Source organism: Ciconia boyciana, chromosome 3, assembly GCF_034638445.1.
Source record: "Ciconia boyciana chromosome 3, ASM3463844v1, whole genome shotgun sequence".
Lineage (NCBI taxonomy): Eukaryota > Metazoa > Chordata > Aves > Ciconiiformes > Ciconiidae > Ciconia > Ciconia boyciana.
The window spans coordinates 103,212,825-103,230,324 of NC_132936.1; the positions used below are offsets into that span (position 1 = coordinate 103,212,825).

At 40.4% G+C, this 17,500-nt stretch overlaps 1 protein-coding gene across 3 annotated transcripts in view; it reads right to left on the reverse strand.

The window, feature by feature from the left end:
- NEK2 (NIMA related kinase 2) overlaps positions 1–17,500 on the reverse strand; it is a 43,774-nt gene that overhangs the window by 2,312 nt on the left and 23,962 nt on the right. Inside the window, exons 1-8 of one of the 3 annotated variants that reach the window (XM_072856881.1) lie at positions 6,925–7,008; positions 6,459–6,676; positions 5,730–5,967; positions 4,936–5,018; positions 4,559–4,685; positions 3,541–3,760; positions 2,490–2,544; positions 2,337–2,407 (exon numbers count right to left, since the gene is read on the reverse strand). In XM_072856881.1, coding sequence (XP_072712982.1) covers positions 2,337–2,407; positions 2,490–2,544; positions 3,541–3,760; positions 4,559–4,685; positions 4,936–5,018; positions 5,730–5,967; positions 6,459–6,676; positions 6,925–6,996 — 1,084 coding nt within the window. In that variant the 5' untranslated portion in view covers positions 6,997–7,008. Of the gene's footprint in view, positions 1–2,336; positions 2,408–2,489; positions 2,545–3,540; positions 3,761–4,558; positions 4,686–4,935; positions 5,019–5,729; positions 5,968–6,458; positions 6,677–6,900; positions 7,043–17,500 lie in introns of those variants that run through there. The other 2 variants (XM_072856880.1, XM_072856882.1) reach the window with 2 other exon arrangements.

Sequence of the window (17,500 nt, forward strand, 5' to 3'; positions counted from 1 at the left end):
ATATGCTATTGTAGTTTCTAGGGTGTACCTCCCAACACCTAAGGAAATATTAGTTGACATAAGGAGAAGAGACATGGAGTTTCTTCTGAAGGACAGAACAGTAAGATAATCCAGTTCCAAAGGGAAATGGAGAATTAGGCTCTCAGCTACCGAAAAACCTTGTCTTTCCTTCATAGCAGAGGCAGACCCAACCTGTTCAGTGGTCTTGCTACATTACCCATATTGTTCCAACTCCATCCTTGTATGAAGTCAATAGGCTACAAACTAGGCTCTGATTTGATGAATAATGAGTTTAGGTGCATTAACAATTAGCAAGTTACTTTCACTGCAGCCTCCAGGACAGGAATTTTCATGGTATAGCTATGCTTTAGCTGTATAGAACTGCCACAATCAAAAGACAGTTAGTTTGGTTTGTTTTTAATGACTTAGGTTACAAAAACTACCATCAAAAAATATTAAAACATCTGAGTTGTTTCTCATAAGAGCCAATTTCACAAGACTCAAAAAAAAAAAATAGACCTTATCAAAGGTCTAACTATCCTAATCGTAACTCTGCTGAAGCCTTCATTTTAAATTAATTAGGCTAGGGCAAGGATGCAATAAACACAGAAAAGTGAGAAGGACCAAAGTGAAGGGGCTAGTGAATGTTTCAGCATTTTGTAGTTTCATATCAGTAAGCTATATCTGTTTTAACATTAAATCCTTCCCTAAGAATCAGAAAATCCCTGCAAAAATAGGTTAGTGTCTAGGACACTGTCCTAAAAACCAGGATTTTTGGTATTCCATTTTACAGTGAAATGAACCACACAACTGACTTTGAAGAGAAATTAGGGATTTAAGATGCACGAGACGCAATCCAGTTGTGAAAAATACAGCCATATTAGAGTAACTGAAGATAACAGAAGCAATCTTGATAACATTGGAGAAACATTGGTCTATTCATATCAGTATAGGGAGAATTTTAGAAACAGTATTACAAGAGTATTGTGGAATGAATCTGAAGAGCAGCAAACATTGCGACAAATGTTTAATCAAGTGATCTACAGATATGGCAAGGTTTGGTCACTCTTATAATAACTATATTCACTTTTCTGCATTGTCTGTCTGGAGGCATTAACTACTCAAAGTGGTTTTGCCCATCTTCAAAAATTAATACCCCTGTTAAGATCAAAATATCAGGTAAAGGGGTGGGAGATGCAGAAGAGAACAGAAGCAAATGCTGAAGCTTATTTACCTTCAGGCATCCAGTGCTAGAGGCAACATCAGAAAGCCCAAGGCAAATATATATATATATATTCTTAATTTTATATTCTTTAATGTATCAAAGTCAGACAAGATATTGAGAGACAGGTGGAATTCTCAAAATTGACAGGAGTGTTAGAAATAGCTGAAAGTACTACTGACTTCCGGTGGCATTTTACTTGCATTCTTTCCTGCTGTGATAGGCAGTTGTGAAAAAAATGCAACTTCAGTTTTATTTGTATTAGAGGCAGTGACATGCTTATCTTGCTTTATCTGAGCAAAACTAAATGAAGAGAGTGTTGCTGCATGTTAAGGGATGTTCACATTTCTTTGTTCTAGAGTACTACTTAGGACCCAGACATTTAATATTCCACCAGTATGTCAAAATGCATTTAGATACTTGAATCATTTTTAATAGTAAAGATGGGTGCAATGAACAGATGATACTACCTCTTATGATAGTGCGGACTGAACAATCAAGGCCAAACTGAGGGTCAAATACTTATGGGGTAATAACTACTGTAAAACAGATTAGACTGGTAGTCAGGAAGCATTATAGCACATTTTCAAAGCTTTTTTTTCTATTGAGTTAAACTGGAGTATAACAGCAGTTTGTATTCTGCAGAGCTTATACGATCCACCAATCACAGCTGGGTCACTTGCAACAAGTATTATTTCCCACCTTGAAGTTTTTGGAAGTTGAACTAAAGTTGAAGTGATTAGACATGTGCAATTTTATTAAAATTAACTAAATCAAAGGTCTATAAAAAGACATCCATAAGTAAAATAAGTACAGCTCGAGAAAGTTTGAGTTACAAGTCAGCGCTTCCATTAGCTTACCACAGGAACCTCATTTTCAAAACAGCACAAGACTGCAGTGCTGACAGTGGTCACTCATACTCATGGCTGAGCATCCTTCATTAAGTATTTTTGCAAATTAGAAAATCAAGAGTCTCTTCCCAACCACGCAGAGATAATTGGGGTTTGTATCGCTACAATGGGACTAGGTACAGCATGCTGAGCATCAGGGGCATTCTTCTGGTCATACCAGCCTACATTTATCAGTGCAAGTGGCTTCTTGCGTATTTTCATACCTGGCCCATCTGCACAAGCTAATGTCCTCTGCTGTTTGTAGAGATTGTAGTTCCTCATCAAGTTTTCAGCTCTGTTTTGAAAAGATAAGTTTAAGCTTTTTGTTGTAAGATTACAGAGTTTCTAATCTAGGCAATTATAGGTTAGTAAGATACCTAGCAAGTTTGTCCTCTGCCAGTCTCTCTCGAACACAGAGTTCCCGTTCTCTCTCTGGAAGTAGAAATATGGTAGTATGCAGTGTTAAAATGTAAATGTTAAAGTTAGAGTGATTGTGCATGATGGATTTTCTTGCAGAAAAAGAGCAGTAATAGCCTGTCAGATGCACCCTTATTTCTGCTTCTATGACTCTAAACAAAGCAAGATAACTGCTGTGTAGATGCACCTTTATCAATGCACTGATAAAGCACTGGACAAGTACTCTGAAATGCCAGGCATGCTTCCCCCCCCAGGTCAAACTCTGCCATATCTGCAACAGTGAAGCTATAGCAGCTTTCTATTCTGCACACTAACTCATGGCACACGTGACACCAGATCTAAATAAATATTTAGATACCAGATACTATAATTCAGCTATGACTAAACACCCTCTTTACAGCAGCAGCAGTGTTATTCAGGCTCAGAAAACAATATATATGGTTAAAATCTGTATTACAGAGCCTACTGCATATGCAAAGAGGGATTTCCTGCCCACATAAAATACCAGCACCTGAGGACTAGCCTTAGTTTCACAGGCAAGCTACCTGTAGGGTGCAGCTTCTATAAAAGCCGTTGACTGTTTACTCAAGTATATTTTGCTCCAACATCAGGCTCACCTTACATTACACATTAGTAATAGCCAATGTTAACTTACACAGAGTAGGTGAAAAGCAACCTATGCTGCACAGTGCAGAACAATATATTCAGACCCTATTTTTCTGTTTACTTTCCTAATTGCCACTCATGTTTAATAATCTTCCCAAGCCAGACTTCTATATGCAAACTGCCAATTATATCTTAGTAACTTAAAACAAGAACTAGTATAAGATGAGTAAGCCCAAGCATTCTTGTTTTAGTCTTTAGACAAAACTCTAGTAATTAATGCAGGAGTACGATATCCTAGTGCATTAAAATGAGGGTTTTGAAAACTGTCTACCTTTTCTTCCTCCGCACTTATTCTTTTGAATCAGAATCCCATTGCCACCCCCTTCCCAAAGTGGAATATCATACGCTCCAAACGTTGCTCTCTCTCTTTAATGGCTTGTTCTCGCTCCTGTAATTGTTGTTCCTTCCTTTTCAGTTCATTCACTGCAGCATCCGAATACTGCAGCCTTTCTGGCTCCCATGATCTCCAGCCTCTTTTATCAGAATTTTGTCTTTGTTCTTCTGTCACCAAGTCTGCTATCAAGGGGTGCTGTAGAATATCTTCAACGGAAGGTCGGCAATAATCCTAAAGGAAAGACATTACCAACAGGTTCCGTCTGTAACCAAGAAAGGTTAAGGCCAGGGATTCTCAAGTAAGACCATGGAAACCAGCTGAGGTACTATATAGTGAAGGAGAAGTTGGAGAAAAATGGAGTTAGGAAGGGGTAGCACAACCAGATGACAAAAGCTGAGGGAGGATGCTGTTACCAGCCTTCAGCTCTAGAAGCTGCAAGTCTGGCTCTCCTAGCCCAGGCACCCACTCCTTTCTGAGCCAGAATGGGGTGGTGAGCCTACAGAGGCAGTTGTCAGTAGGTTCTGGAACCAACACTCTGCATCTCTACCTGTCACTTGATTCCTGAAGGATCCATACCTGTTGGAGACTTGGGTTCTTGTTACAGCTTTTTTGTCCCATGCAGTATTCTTCTCAACACCTCCATGCCAGCCATGAGGGGCAAGCTATACATTAGCCATATAAAGCAAAATCCAAAATGAAGACAAAACAACCCCTTCCAACTTCCAAACACACTGGAACTGTTTTAAACTTGAAGTTATAGGACCTTGTTAAGCATGTTGTTAGGAAATTCTGTATAAGCCAACACTGAGACAGCCTTTTTGCCTCCTGTGAGCCTGGCATAACACTTGAGCTGCTGCCTTTGTTTAATGGACTCAAAGCACAATTCATCCCTCCTTCCCCTACAAGTGATATTGCCAGTGACAAGGTGATAGCAACCACTACTTCAGTTTGTTTCATAATTGAGAAGGAAAACTAGTATTTCAGTACTAGTTCAGATTATAGGTGGAAAAATTAGTAATTGATTCTTACCTTTACATTCAGCATCTCTTTGAGAAGTTCATTCAACTGCTCTGAGTAACGATATGGTATTCGTCTGAACTTCCCTTCCCTTATCTTTTCTGCCAACTCCTTTTGGTTGTAAGCTCTAAATGGAGGCCTGAAGAACAACATTTTTCTTGGATTCTTTCACTAGTTTTACAGGACTTATTTTCATTAAAAAAACCCTATCAGACTAAGAAAAAAGCTGCAATCAAAGGTTTGTTTTGACTTCCTAATGTCAAGACCAATATAGAAATAAAAATCTAGGACTAGTCTCTGACACCTTTAAGCTTTCATCTACACAAAATTTAATCATAAATGCATTAACAGCTATGTTTCCACATTCATTACCACACTACTATACTTACAAGAGAGCACATAATTCATACAGGAGACATCCTAGAGACCAGATGTCAGATTTTTCATTGTATGACATGTGGTTCATTTGTTCCTATAGAAAGAGAACAATCTTAAGTTTATTAACTAAGACGTCATTCTATTATTGCAGGATAATCAGCTACTGTTCAAACCTGAATTAAACCATTACTTACTGGGGTTGCTTTTAAGATTCTGTCTTAATTAACCTCCACAGCTACTCTTACTAGCAGGATTTTAACAAGTTATGGAGTACTACGCTGTAGAAGACTGAAGTGTTGCACCAATCTTTAGTTGATGCAACTCCGTATTTCAGTCAACATTAATCTTTCCCATACAAAATGCACCAGATAGGGAAATAACTCGTTCTTGCTTATTTCCATTACAAATTAAAATCCCACCATCAAGAGGTAATTTAATAAGCTCTTTACCTCAACACCACGAAACATAAAAGCACTCTAGCTTCCCTGTTCCCTTTCAGGAACAAGATACTCCAACATAACTACCTTACATCTCTAATATTCCAAGAATATATCAAAACTTATACAGTGAAGAACAACTTCAATTAGAAGGCAGTGATGGTGTGAGGAAGAAAGGAGATGAAAATAACTGCAAAATAACCTTGTCTCCAGAACATATACACTCTATGAAAAAAAGTCACCTGCATTTAAGGCTAGTAACTCTTCATTAAAACCTCCCAAACGTTCATGGACTCTGAGACCAACACTGCAGAAAACAGATCTTGGAGGGACAAGAGGGGAGATAAGGCACAGAAGAGATGTCTTACTGGAGACATATAATAAGGAGTTCCAACAAATGTTTTGGCAAAGCTGGTGTCATGGTGCAATATTCTAGCCAGTCCAAAATCTCCTAGTTTCACATTCTGCTTGCCATCTAGAAAGACATTTGCTGGTTTTAGGTCACGATGCACAGTGACTCCACCATCACTCCGTCTGTGACACTCCTTCAAGGCCAATGTCAATTGAGTCAATACTCGGAGAACAAAGCTTTCTTCCAAGTAATACCTGAAAGAGGAACACATTGTTTAACAAAAGTATTCTCTGAGCATACATCAGTTTAAGTAGTTGCTGCCAGTCTTAGTTCTGTAACTTTTTAAATACTACTGCTATAAAAAGTCACTGAATCAACCCCAGCACCTTTATAGAAAGGTAACAGCAACAGGCATCTACAGGCATCTACATCTATTTAAAAAATTGAAGTTTAAAAAAAAAAATCACTCCAAATATGTTGGAAGACATCTAGACTTTTGTTGCAGAATCCCCAAAATATTCCCTTCCTCCCCCAGAGGGTCTAACATTAGCACAATTCCCACCGGTGGTGTAATTTTGTACAACATTTTCACATTTCAGAAAAGTTGTTGGGTCCAAAGGATGAGACCCGAAGATGTTCAGAAGTTACTAAGAAGAGATACATTTCACTTTGAGCTTTTTCTTTTGATTGCGCAAGACACTTTGTGCTAGATACTCCAAAATTGCCACAAACAGATTTCACGTGCCTTTCTTTGGTGCACCTTGCAATTAAGCTAGCCAGGTCACCCCCATCACAGTACTCCATCACGATGTACAGGGTTGTGCTGCTTCTGTCGATGATCCGATCGTAATACCGGACAATATTAGGATGCCTCAGCTCGCGAAGCAAATTCACTTCCGAAACAAGCATTTGTTTCTCTGCCTCTGTCATCGAGCCATAGTCGAGCTCCTTCCATACCAAGATCTAAGGAGGAAAAAAAACCCTTAGGGAGTGACTTATACACTAGCCAGAGCTCCGGAGGAGAGATGAGAGGCTTTCAAAGCCACTCGCTTATCTTGGAGAGCCGCCAGCTCCCAGCTGAAACCGACGGCAACGACACGCTACGAGGAAGCACGACTAACAGAGCGGTGCCTCCGCCTCCACCGCAGCTGCTGCTGTCGCTGCCGGCACCACCGCCACCGCCTCACCTTGCCGTCGGCCTTGCGGCGCACCTTGCGGCACTTGCCGTAGGAACCGGCGCCGATGGTGAGCAGCACCTCGTAGTCGTCGGGGCGGCCGGGCATGGCGACGCAACCGCCACAACCTCCCGGGGGGACCGGGCTCGGCACCCGCGCTGTTTAAACACACCGCCCCTCCCTCCCATTGGCCGGGCTTCGCAACCCCGCCCACGCGCCCCGCCTTCCCATTGGCTACGCCGCTGTAAGCAGCGACTGCCGGGTTACGGCCGTTAGAAGCGCCGGCCGCAGGGAGCCATCGCGAGAGCTGGGGGGCGCTACCTCCCGCCTCGCCGGGCGCCGCCGCCCGCTCGTCGCCGGCCGGGGACCCGGCGGTGCAGCCTGCGGGCGGGGGAGTGGCGGTGACCCCCGGGGCTGCCTCCCCGGCGGGCAGGGCACTGCGGCGGGGGCCACCCCGGAGGCGGGCAGCCCCCTTCCCGGGCGATTTCCCAGAGCGAGGCGGGCAGCAGGTGTCCGTCCTTCCCCGCAGACCGGGTGAGGCAGTAGGTGGCCTCTCGAGGTTCCGCCAGCCCGGCGGCTTGTGGATTCCTTTCGTTCAGGTATTCTGAGGAGAACAAGCTCTGAAATTACCTGCAAGCGAAGCCTTGGGGCTCTCCTCTTAACTACAACGGGGGGTGGCCACCGCCCCGAGCCTCCCAGCAGCAGACCTGGGCCCGCGCTTGCCTCAGGGCTGTCCCTGTCCCTCCCCTGGCCGCCCCCGTGTCAGCGCAGGAGGCCGCTCAAGCAGGGGGCGGCCAGCACATGGCGGGGGCGGATAAACCATCGTGCGTGTAGGTATAAATAACTAACGTACTCGTAGCTCCTCAGGAAGAGACATTTTTTCCAGTAGAAATAACAATAAATTATCCCCATTCCTGAAATACTTCTATGGAACAGATACCGATAGAAAATCGGAAGATCTTAACAGAGAGGTTTTTTAACATTGATAAGTGTTTAAAAAACTCAAGCTATTTAAAAGAATAGAAATTTGTTCTGGAAAACCGTCCTTTAAAACCAATGAGGAAAATTCCTCATGATTCTTCAAGAAATTATTCATTAAAAACTCTGAAAGGCATGGCAGCTTTACTGTTATGCCATATATTAACACCTGTGTTACACCATACACAAATGCCTTTTGAAAATAAACCAAATAATGTAATGGGTTAAAATGTAAATTTGAAAACAGGAATGCATGGGTCTGTATCCACAAGTTAAACCAGTAATTATTATGGTTACATTAAATGACATTAAATAACACCACAATATACTAAATAACATTACAGAAATTTTAGGAAGTGTGTAGTGTATTTTCTAGAGGATAATTCTGGAGTGATACCAGAGTGCAGTTCTGGATTCAATTTAATCTCTCTCCATGTGGAAGTAGCTATGACTGAAACAAGAAACTCCTAGTTCTTCAGCAAAGAATTGTAACATGCTTGTATAATGCCTGAATCAGATGCAAAAGGGAACAATTTTATTTGTTGACATAGAAATTCTGCAATAGAACAGGGTAGTTCCTCATACTGCATCTCCATGTGGCCTCATTAACCATTTCCCCATTTTGTTTCAGGCTTTGAAAAAGGTTTGAGGGGGATAGGTGTCATGCTGTTACTGAGTATTTATGAAATATTCTTATATTAGCCTGTAGAAAAATCTAAGGAGGCATGTGCCTCCTTAGATGTGCCATGATGTGCCTCCTTTCATCATCAGGAGGCACAAAAGCTCCTGTTATCTATTATAAAAATCCGTAGCTTTCTATCTGTAGATAATGTCTATTCATTACAGGAAAAAATGAGAAAATGAATTATACAGTGTAAAGAGATTTTAGTTTTGTTAATGAGTAACAGGGTGTTTTAAATGGTTCATTTTTATCACTGATTTTAATTACCTTAAAAGAAAATCCTCACATACACTATTAGCATGGTAAATAAATTATGGCGTTATGCAATAAAAATGACAAAAAGTACAGCACGTATTATTTGGGCTGTAAGCCTCATTTCTGGTTTCAAACATCTCCGTTTCAAACTTCTGCACTTTCAAATTAGCAAAAGGTCATCACGCATTCCCACTGTTATCAATGGGAGCCTTTCTATTTATATTTCAAAAGAAATAGAGTAGGTTTTCAATACTGTGTTTTGTCTAGGTGCTATCTTGAAAGTTTCTTTAGAAATGTTGGCTTGAATGAGAGAAATGTCAAAATGTCATGCTCCAAAAACCAGCAGCACAGTCATTTTACTTCTGACTATACTTATTTTTTAAGAGCTGGGTAATTTTGAGAAAAATGCATTTCTAAAAGTGGTCATTAAAATTTTCTGTAGGCGCTCCATTTTCTTTCTTTCTGATTTTCACGCTGGCCATACAAGAGAACCCAGAGTCCAGTGATTCCAAAAATATATATCAAGTTTGAAATGGGGGCCCCTTTTGTCAGGTATTGTATTTTCAACTCTGATCTCTAGTTCAGGAGCAACTCTTAAGATTTCTAGTCTTGAAAATACATGTGCTGACTTCAGGTCTTTGAAAGCTACAAACAGTTTTCAATAATCTATTTATAATATTGCTTCTAATATTTTATTCCACTTTTTTTACATCAAATTTCATTGATCATTTCCCAAAACTTAACACACACACACAAGTTACTCTGTAGTTCTCTGCCAAAGTTTGTCAATTTTTGTGACATCTGTCATTTGTGCTGTAAGGAGTACCTTTTCAAACTTGGGCCTAGTTGAAACAGGGCCTAGTTATGTGACAAAATATTAAATACTGAAGATAAATAATATGGTAGGTAATTTGGTATTTCTCTTAGATATTTTCTTTTTAGCACAATGAAATAAGTAAAAATAAATGGCTAACACTTTGCTGTAGGAGTCCAACCCAGTATAATTTTACAGATTAATAGCAAAAAAGTATTGTAAAGTACTGTAGCAAATTATATTACGATTCTGGCAACTTTTTTTGTTAGCCAATCAGAGAAAATTGCATGGAAGTACAGGTTGTGAAACAAAAGAAGCTCAATAGGAAAAGTACTGAAAATAAACACAGAAAGAGGATGAATGATGAAAAATAAATGCACTTCATAAAAATAATTAGAAAAGTATCTGAGAAAAACCTTGTCTTTTCTCTTCAAAGAGGTGAAAGACATGTAAAATAATATTCCAGGATCTCAGAAATGTGCCAAAGTCTTCCAGGAAAAAAGGAGGCATTAAGTATCTAATATTAGCAAGGTAAGAGATCTTAAGAATGCTTTTAAATGACAACAAGAGGAATTATAAATATTGGAGTGACTGAGACACGAGTTTTTTATTTTAGTTCATTTTCACCACATAAGTAGTTTGGTTTTTTTAATATTTGGTTGCATTCGTCCTTAAATGTCTTTATGCACAATGTGGGTTTTTTTCCTCACCTTCTCTCATTTGGTCCATGCACAGAAATTTTACATTTACCCAGGATTATTGTACACAGATGACACCATTTTTTTTCTAATTTTCTAGTTGCTGACTTTAATGTCAAAATTCGCATCTAGGATTAACAAAAACATATAAAATACTGGAATATTAGACAGAAGCACTGTCTAAAAAGTACCAGAGGGTAAAATTTCCTAGTATTTTTCCTCTGCTGGTTTGGGAGGGAAACAAAGTACATGTTCATTGAAGAAATTCTGCACAACACAGCTGTGGACAGGACAGCAAAGGAACAAAATTTAGAAGCGTTAATTATAGTGCTTAAGACCATGCTACTTTTCATTTTTATTAATGCTAGGATTCAAAGCCAAGTTAGACTCCAAAAGCAATGCGTGCAATAGGGGAGTTTGTTGCAGCAGCTGTACCTTTATGGTTTTGCATTACAAACTATTAAAAGGAGGAAAACATAAACCCACATGAAATAAATTCAGCAGCAGGTTAAATTTTTACATGAAGCACTGAAAAAACAAAAAGCTAACAGCATGGGAATTAATGAGAAGGAGACTGAGGAGAGTAGAAAAGACACGTTTTTGCATTCAGAGAGGGGGGCATATGAGTTCTACTAACTCCAGATTTGCTTTATCCATTCCTTATATTCTGTAAAGGAATATTTAAATACAATACATGGCTGGACATTTTCAAAGTATATAGTTACTTAGCTCTGTTTCTTGAAATGAAACTAACAGCCTTATCTATTATATATGTCTTCATATATACACTAATTTTCAAAATAGTATTCATTTACCTTAAGAACAGAAAATGCTTGAACTGATCTTTAAGACCACTATTTAAAGTCATTAAGAGACCAATTTTTTGAGGTGCATAGAACTTCAAAAGTGAAATTCCTGAGTAACCTTAAATCCTAAATTCATCAAAATCTGAAGAATTGGAATTGTCTCTAAGCAAGAACTCTAGTATGACAATCTGTGATTTCTATTCTGGGCTTGCTTACTAGCTCATTCCTAGGACAGTAGACAAGTTTAGGATCTATGCCTCAATTTCTCCTCTTTTGAAAGGGAAGTAGTATACTTACCTTCCAGATTAAAGTTTATAGGTAGTACCTCTCAAAATATTTGTCAAAAAATGCCCTAAGTGATACAATAAGTAAATATTTTGCTGACTTGAGCTGCCCAATTTTTAAAAAAGCAACAATTTTAGGGCTTCTTACTGTGGAACAGTCTCAAATGTTTTTGTGTGAATTTATTTGTACTTACAGTCCCTTCAGCTATATTGGGAGAAATGTTTTCAAGTACAGCCGTCACCAGATCTGCATGCCCCATTATTGTCACAGATACATTCATTTCTAGGCCAGTCATTATTTCTTTAACCCCCCATGTCTGTAGACCCATGCTATCCATAAGAATAATAGATTTTCCTCTGCCTTGTTTCTCCTGTTGGAGAAAAATGCACAGAAATCACATTAAACATTGAAGTGAAATCACTAATAATGATTGCAAAATCTCTTCCATGTTTTCTCCCAGGTCATCGCACCTGCAAAATGTCATGCAGTTCACGCTTACTCTGAATCCGGTACCTTTCTGTACACTCAGAAGGTAGTAAGGCAGTAACATAGCATGCAGTTGCTGCCAAATATCTCCTGCCTTAACAGCCACCATGCCTGGAAAGACAGGCAGCAGAGCCTTCAAATGGAAGGCTGCAGTATACTTTGGGGCACTCTTCAATGACACAACAGCTTCTGCAAAGTCTTGATAACTCGGCTTTTAGGCTTGGAGGACAGCCAAGCCCTCTCCAGCTTCATTCACACCGCACTTCCTTTGGCTGAAGCACGCGCTCACTGACCAAATTTTTCAAACTGACTGCCAGCAGAGACACAGTGCCACCCCTATTCCTATTCTATTTAGACAAAGGCAGAATTTAGTCCTCAGCAGTCCTACATTTTGCTTATTTAGTAGCAAATGGAGAAGAGAAAACTTTAGTTATCTATTACAAGTAGAAAACCTGCTTCAGGTATTTTTTTGTAGCAGATACCAAAGGAATCAATTTGCATACCGTACTGATCTCAGATCACAATGCCTAGCCTTACTTGGGCACTGCCTATAATACGCATTCAGATTTTGTAATGTTAAAGGTTAGAAGTGCATTAGCTAGATGGGTTAGAGACAGTATTTTCCATGAAGCAAGATCCATAAACAGTTGTAGCAGTGTTTTAACAGGTGGCACCTGTCACTGTTGGGACTCTTGACAGTACAAGTACATGACATACTGTAGCCCCATGTAGAAACACGCAGAAGCCTCATAATGATGCTTTGCTTCAAGGAGATTAATAAATTCCTGTGCCAAAAATATCAGTTATATCTGATGTGATTGACTGTTAAGGAAAAAAGGCCATGTGGTTGGAGCAGATGATGGGGAGACAGAAATTTTTGGCAGAAGACAAATATTCTGGTACCATACGGTACAGAACTCCCCGGCATCCCTAAGCTCAAACCACAAGAAACTGGCTGCCTGGTTTTCAACAGGAAAGATCTGAATTCTGGAGCAACTGCAACACCCATTGCCTTAGTGGGGATCCTGGTATGTGGGTTTCCCAATGACAATACCGAAAAAAGATTTTAAAAACAAGACAGTTCAAATGCAACTACTTGGAGTGGCATTTTCCACTGCAAAGGTTTAAAACCCAGTGTTTACTTTGCATAGAACTGATTTTTTGTCTCGTTCCCTATGCAAATGGAACTTAACTGATAATATCACCTATGTATTTCTGTCAGTCTCTATATCCCTTCCCCTCCTACAAGTTCCAAGAAAATAACTCGGCAGAGAGGGAAGAAACACCCTGAAGTGCTCAACTATATTATTAGACCAGAGAATCCACATGGATGATGATGAATGGGTTTACTGCTGGGAAAACCTTTGACTAATGTATGCTCTTGAGACACCAGAGAATCTCACTATGAGGTACAAATCCACAGGAAAACAAACTTCATTAGCTCCACTGCTTACTGAACTACATGTTTTTTTAAATTTGTCATGTATTAACTTGCAACCAAACTAAAATCCAGTCCTACTTATATTACAGTAAGGTGATTATAGTGAGTAAGTGCTTTAATGTGGAGAAAACGCCTGGTACTTACAAGCTCTTCAGACTAATGGAGAAAGGCATGACATGAACTGATTTTTGGAAGATGAAGGCAGACAAATTAGAGGAAAAGGCACAGATTTTTAGCTGAGAGAGCTCCTTAGGAGCAGACAACTAAGGTGAGTGCAGATTCTCTGATTTTTTATGTTTACATATCAGGACAGTGTTTCTTTTTGGAACATAAACTTTAACCATATACAGATTATTAAGTTCTATCCATAATAGCAGGGTGAAATCTGCTAGTCAGGAAGTTAGACCAGATGAGAGCGTGTTTCTTTCTGGCTTAAACTTTATGAGCAAGCAAGAGGTGGGCAGTGAGGCTTGTAGAGGAGGCCCACTGTCATCAGTGGAAATAACAGAAGGGAAAGAACATGTCTGAATATAATGCTTTAAAGAACTCACTGCCTCAGCATATCCTTCAGGTAAGGCAGGGCCCATCTATTTTAGATGCCTGTAGAACATTTGGCACCTGACAGATACAGTTTAACAAATTTTGCTTTCATGCTCAAATATGTTTAAATATCTTCAGCTGTCCTCATTTGAAACAATCAACAAATATTGTGGTTAGACATAAGTCTTTGAAGAGCAAGGTGGCCACCTTACTTTTTTCCTCACAATTTTTAAGCCTTATTACTGTAGGAGGCTTCCAGGAAGAGACTTAATGACATTAATATGACCTCTTGCCTAGGGAGCACCAAGTTCTGAGTGGAACTCATTATGGAAAAGACAGTCATAATACATTTAGGTTAACTGGAGAAAACAGGAAGCCAGCTATTGCAGGACTGATATAGCCAATATGGTTATGAAATCTTATCCTATCTTCAGATTTTGTTCATAGAGAAATATCTTGAGAAGGAGCACTTCAAAACAAAAGTATATCTATTTCTTGTGCAAGCAAAAATTTGCTTGCCTTCAGTTGGAGTCTGTCGGGCTGTTTCTTAAAACCAGCACAGCCTTTTAATGTAGGATTCTCCAATACTCACAGTGTAGCTGACTTTTCTGTACTTCACCCATGCCATCCTGTAGCAACAGCCTGATTTATCCTCTCAGGGCCCACACTGGTGTGTTGCCTAGACATACATTAAGCTCACTGCAGAGAAGAGGTGTGAGGCTAGGACTGGGAAATCAGGCTCAGAATGCTGTCATTCTTCAGTGAGTGAGCTAAGGACACCTATGATCATAGCTGGGGAACTTTTGCAGTTTCTATATAGCCATAGGCATCAAGCAGGCTCAGCACTAAGGTCATAGCACTGTGACTCATGCTACCCACCACAACTTGCCAAACAGTGAGATTTACCTGCTGGTGGCAGGCATCAGAAGTTCAAGGTTAATCTTCCAAATGAAAGAGAAGAAACAGGTTGTAGTTTTCCAGGTCAATTAAGCTGTTCCTGTCATGTTCAGAGGAGAGTTATTTTGGCACTCAGCACATCCAGCAACAGAAAATGTGAAAAGCTACCTGGAAATATCTGGGACCAGAGCGAGAACCTGCTGCATGAAAGATCTCTGCTCAGGGCTGAAATCACTTTCTGGGGGATTACCTGTTCAGTAGGATTATTTGCATTCAGCCCCGTGACAGACCACAGGGGAAAAAAAGGTCAATGCAGCACAGAGTAGTTTTATAGCCAAATAAAAATATCTATTGTCAGGCTTTCCTGGAAAGGCTGGACTACGCCATCAGAAGTTAGAGGCTGCTCAGAGTGCTTAAGTAAAACAGCTAATAGGGACATATTCAATACAGCTGGCAGATGGCTATGCTTCAATTGTCTGTGCATGGAGTGGGCCCTCAAACAGAGCAAGGGCACCTCTAAAAAGAGCAGAACTGTCTAAGAGGCTAAATGCATCAGGAATGCCTGTGTGAAGTTTGGAGCTAGGACCAGCTCCTAAGACAGCATCCTAAACCAACTTCAGTCCTTGTCATTCATTGCTTAATGTTTGAAAGCATTATCTCAGAATCTGGTTGTCATGTCTCACTGCTAAGGATGACTGGGAAACATGAAAAGTGGTTTGCTAGTGCTCTGCTCCCACTCCTGAGCCCATCACTCAGTAAAGGCCTTAAGGTTCTTGGGGTTCAGAGATTTTTTCTGGGGAGGAACTCCTCCATCTCCTCCCAAGACAGATGAAAGCTGATGAAATGACTTGTCTACCTGAAAGACCCCAAAGCCCATCATGAAAGCCTCCAAGCTGGTGAAAACATCTTCTGTGTAAAAGATGCTGGCTGCCTAGATATCTTCTGGTGGGTGGCAGCCCCCAGGCTGCTGAAAGGCCCAATTGCCTTAAAAACCTCTGCTGGTAGAGCAACAGTACCCCTTTCATTCTTTAAGGATGCCTTTGTGTTCAGAAACCTCTTGTCCTTTGAATCTGACGGTCACCATGTCAACCTGCTGCTGGGGTTATGGGGAAGGCCATAGTCTTGGATATGTCAAGGTCCAAGACAATGTCTCCCCGACTGCTGCTAATCAGGCCCTGGGTTCTCATGTTGAAGTTATAGGAACTTCATTTTTTTCACACATAGGCAAGACTGAAACCATGCTCATCTTTCATGACAACTGTCTAATCATACATCCAATAATTTGGGATAGCCTGACTGGTTAGCATGTCCAGGTGGTACATAGCCTGCCTCCTCCTGCTGTCGACATGCATTGCAGCAGTAAATGGGAGGGTTGCGTGGCTGAGCTTTTATATGTGGTAGCGTAGCAAAGAGGTGCAATCTGCAGGCTCAGATCGTGGCTGTTTGACACTCTTCCTGGAGGACTCTGGGTAGCCACAGGGTCCTGAGTGAGCCTCTGCCACGCATGTCACCATGCCTTGGGTACCATTCTCAGCTTACAGTCCCAGACTGACTGGACCTGGACCCAGGAGCACTCCTGGGTATGAACAGAGTCACTAGCTGATGGATTTGGCCTCATGGTGCCTATCAAGGCTTTTCTTAAAGGACCCTGAAGATCTACCTGCTGTGTCAAAAGCCTCCATAGTAAGCCCCTTCTCCACTTTGCAGTGATACATGACTGGTACTCTGTCAAAAGCCAACTTGACAGGAACCGTGGTTATTACCTGTTACAACCTGAGCACCTTCCTCCAAGACACTACCTGTACCATGTTACAACAGAAGGTAATTCTGTAATTGTTCACAGCAGCACACGGCAAATAGCTTGTGCAAGACACTTAAGAGATTTCTATTTCCAGGGTCACATTTTCTGAAAGCTACTGCACAGCACAGTTTTAAATTGTCTTTTTTAAAAAAAAAAAGGAGAAAGAGATGTCCCTGTCTTTTGGGGAATTTATTCCCATTTAAGAAATCTCAGTGCTGGAAAAGTTTCTGAAGCATTTCTTTAATCAGGATTATTTTGTGGCCTGGCAGAGTCCCTTTAAATGCTGGCAGTAATTCCTATTTGCCCTTGCTGTCTGTCACCTCCAGAATACTCATCAACAACTGCAGCTACCTATCAGCTGTTACAGAACCATCTGTGCAGCCTTTGATCATGTTTTTTTCTTCCAGATTGCTATCATCCTTCTGGAAACTGAGAATGGGACAAAATGTTGCAGCGATGTTACACAGTAGGGCAATAATATTGTTAGTGGCTACAGTATAGAAGAAACAGTTTAGAGCAGCGGCTGCTGACACATCAGGCAGTCCGCAGTCCCCAAGTCTGCAAAATTAAGATGATAACAATTATTGTGGTATGCAACAAACAAATACTTAAGGCCATTGAGACTTTCTCTCTCTGAATGTGAAATCTGATTTCTACGATACCTCATTCAGTTTGGGGGGGGCTGAAGCTCAGAATCTGAGACTTGTTTTATTTGTTTGTTTGTTATATTTTATTTCTTATTTTATTTTTTATATTTTATTTGTTATTTATTTGTTATATTTTATTTGTTTCCATTTTGGTGATTTCAGTGTCATCTCAAGCTTAGCCTGAAGCCTGGAAATTTGTAATAAAAATCCAAACTGGAATGTAATTTTGTGGATCACATTGATCTGTAATTGCCCCCTCTTTTTCTACTTGAAAACAGAAAG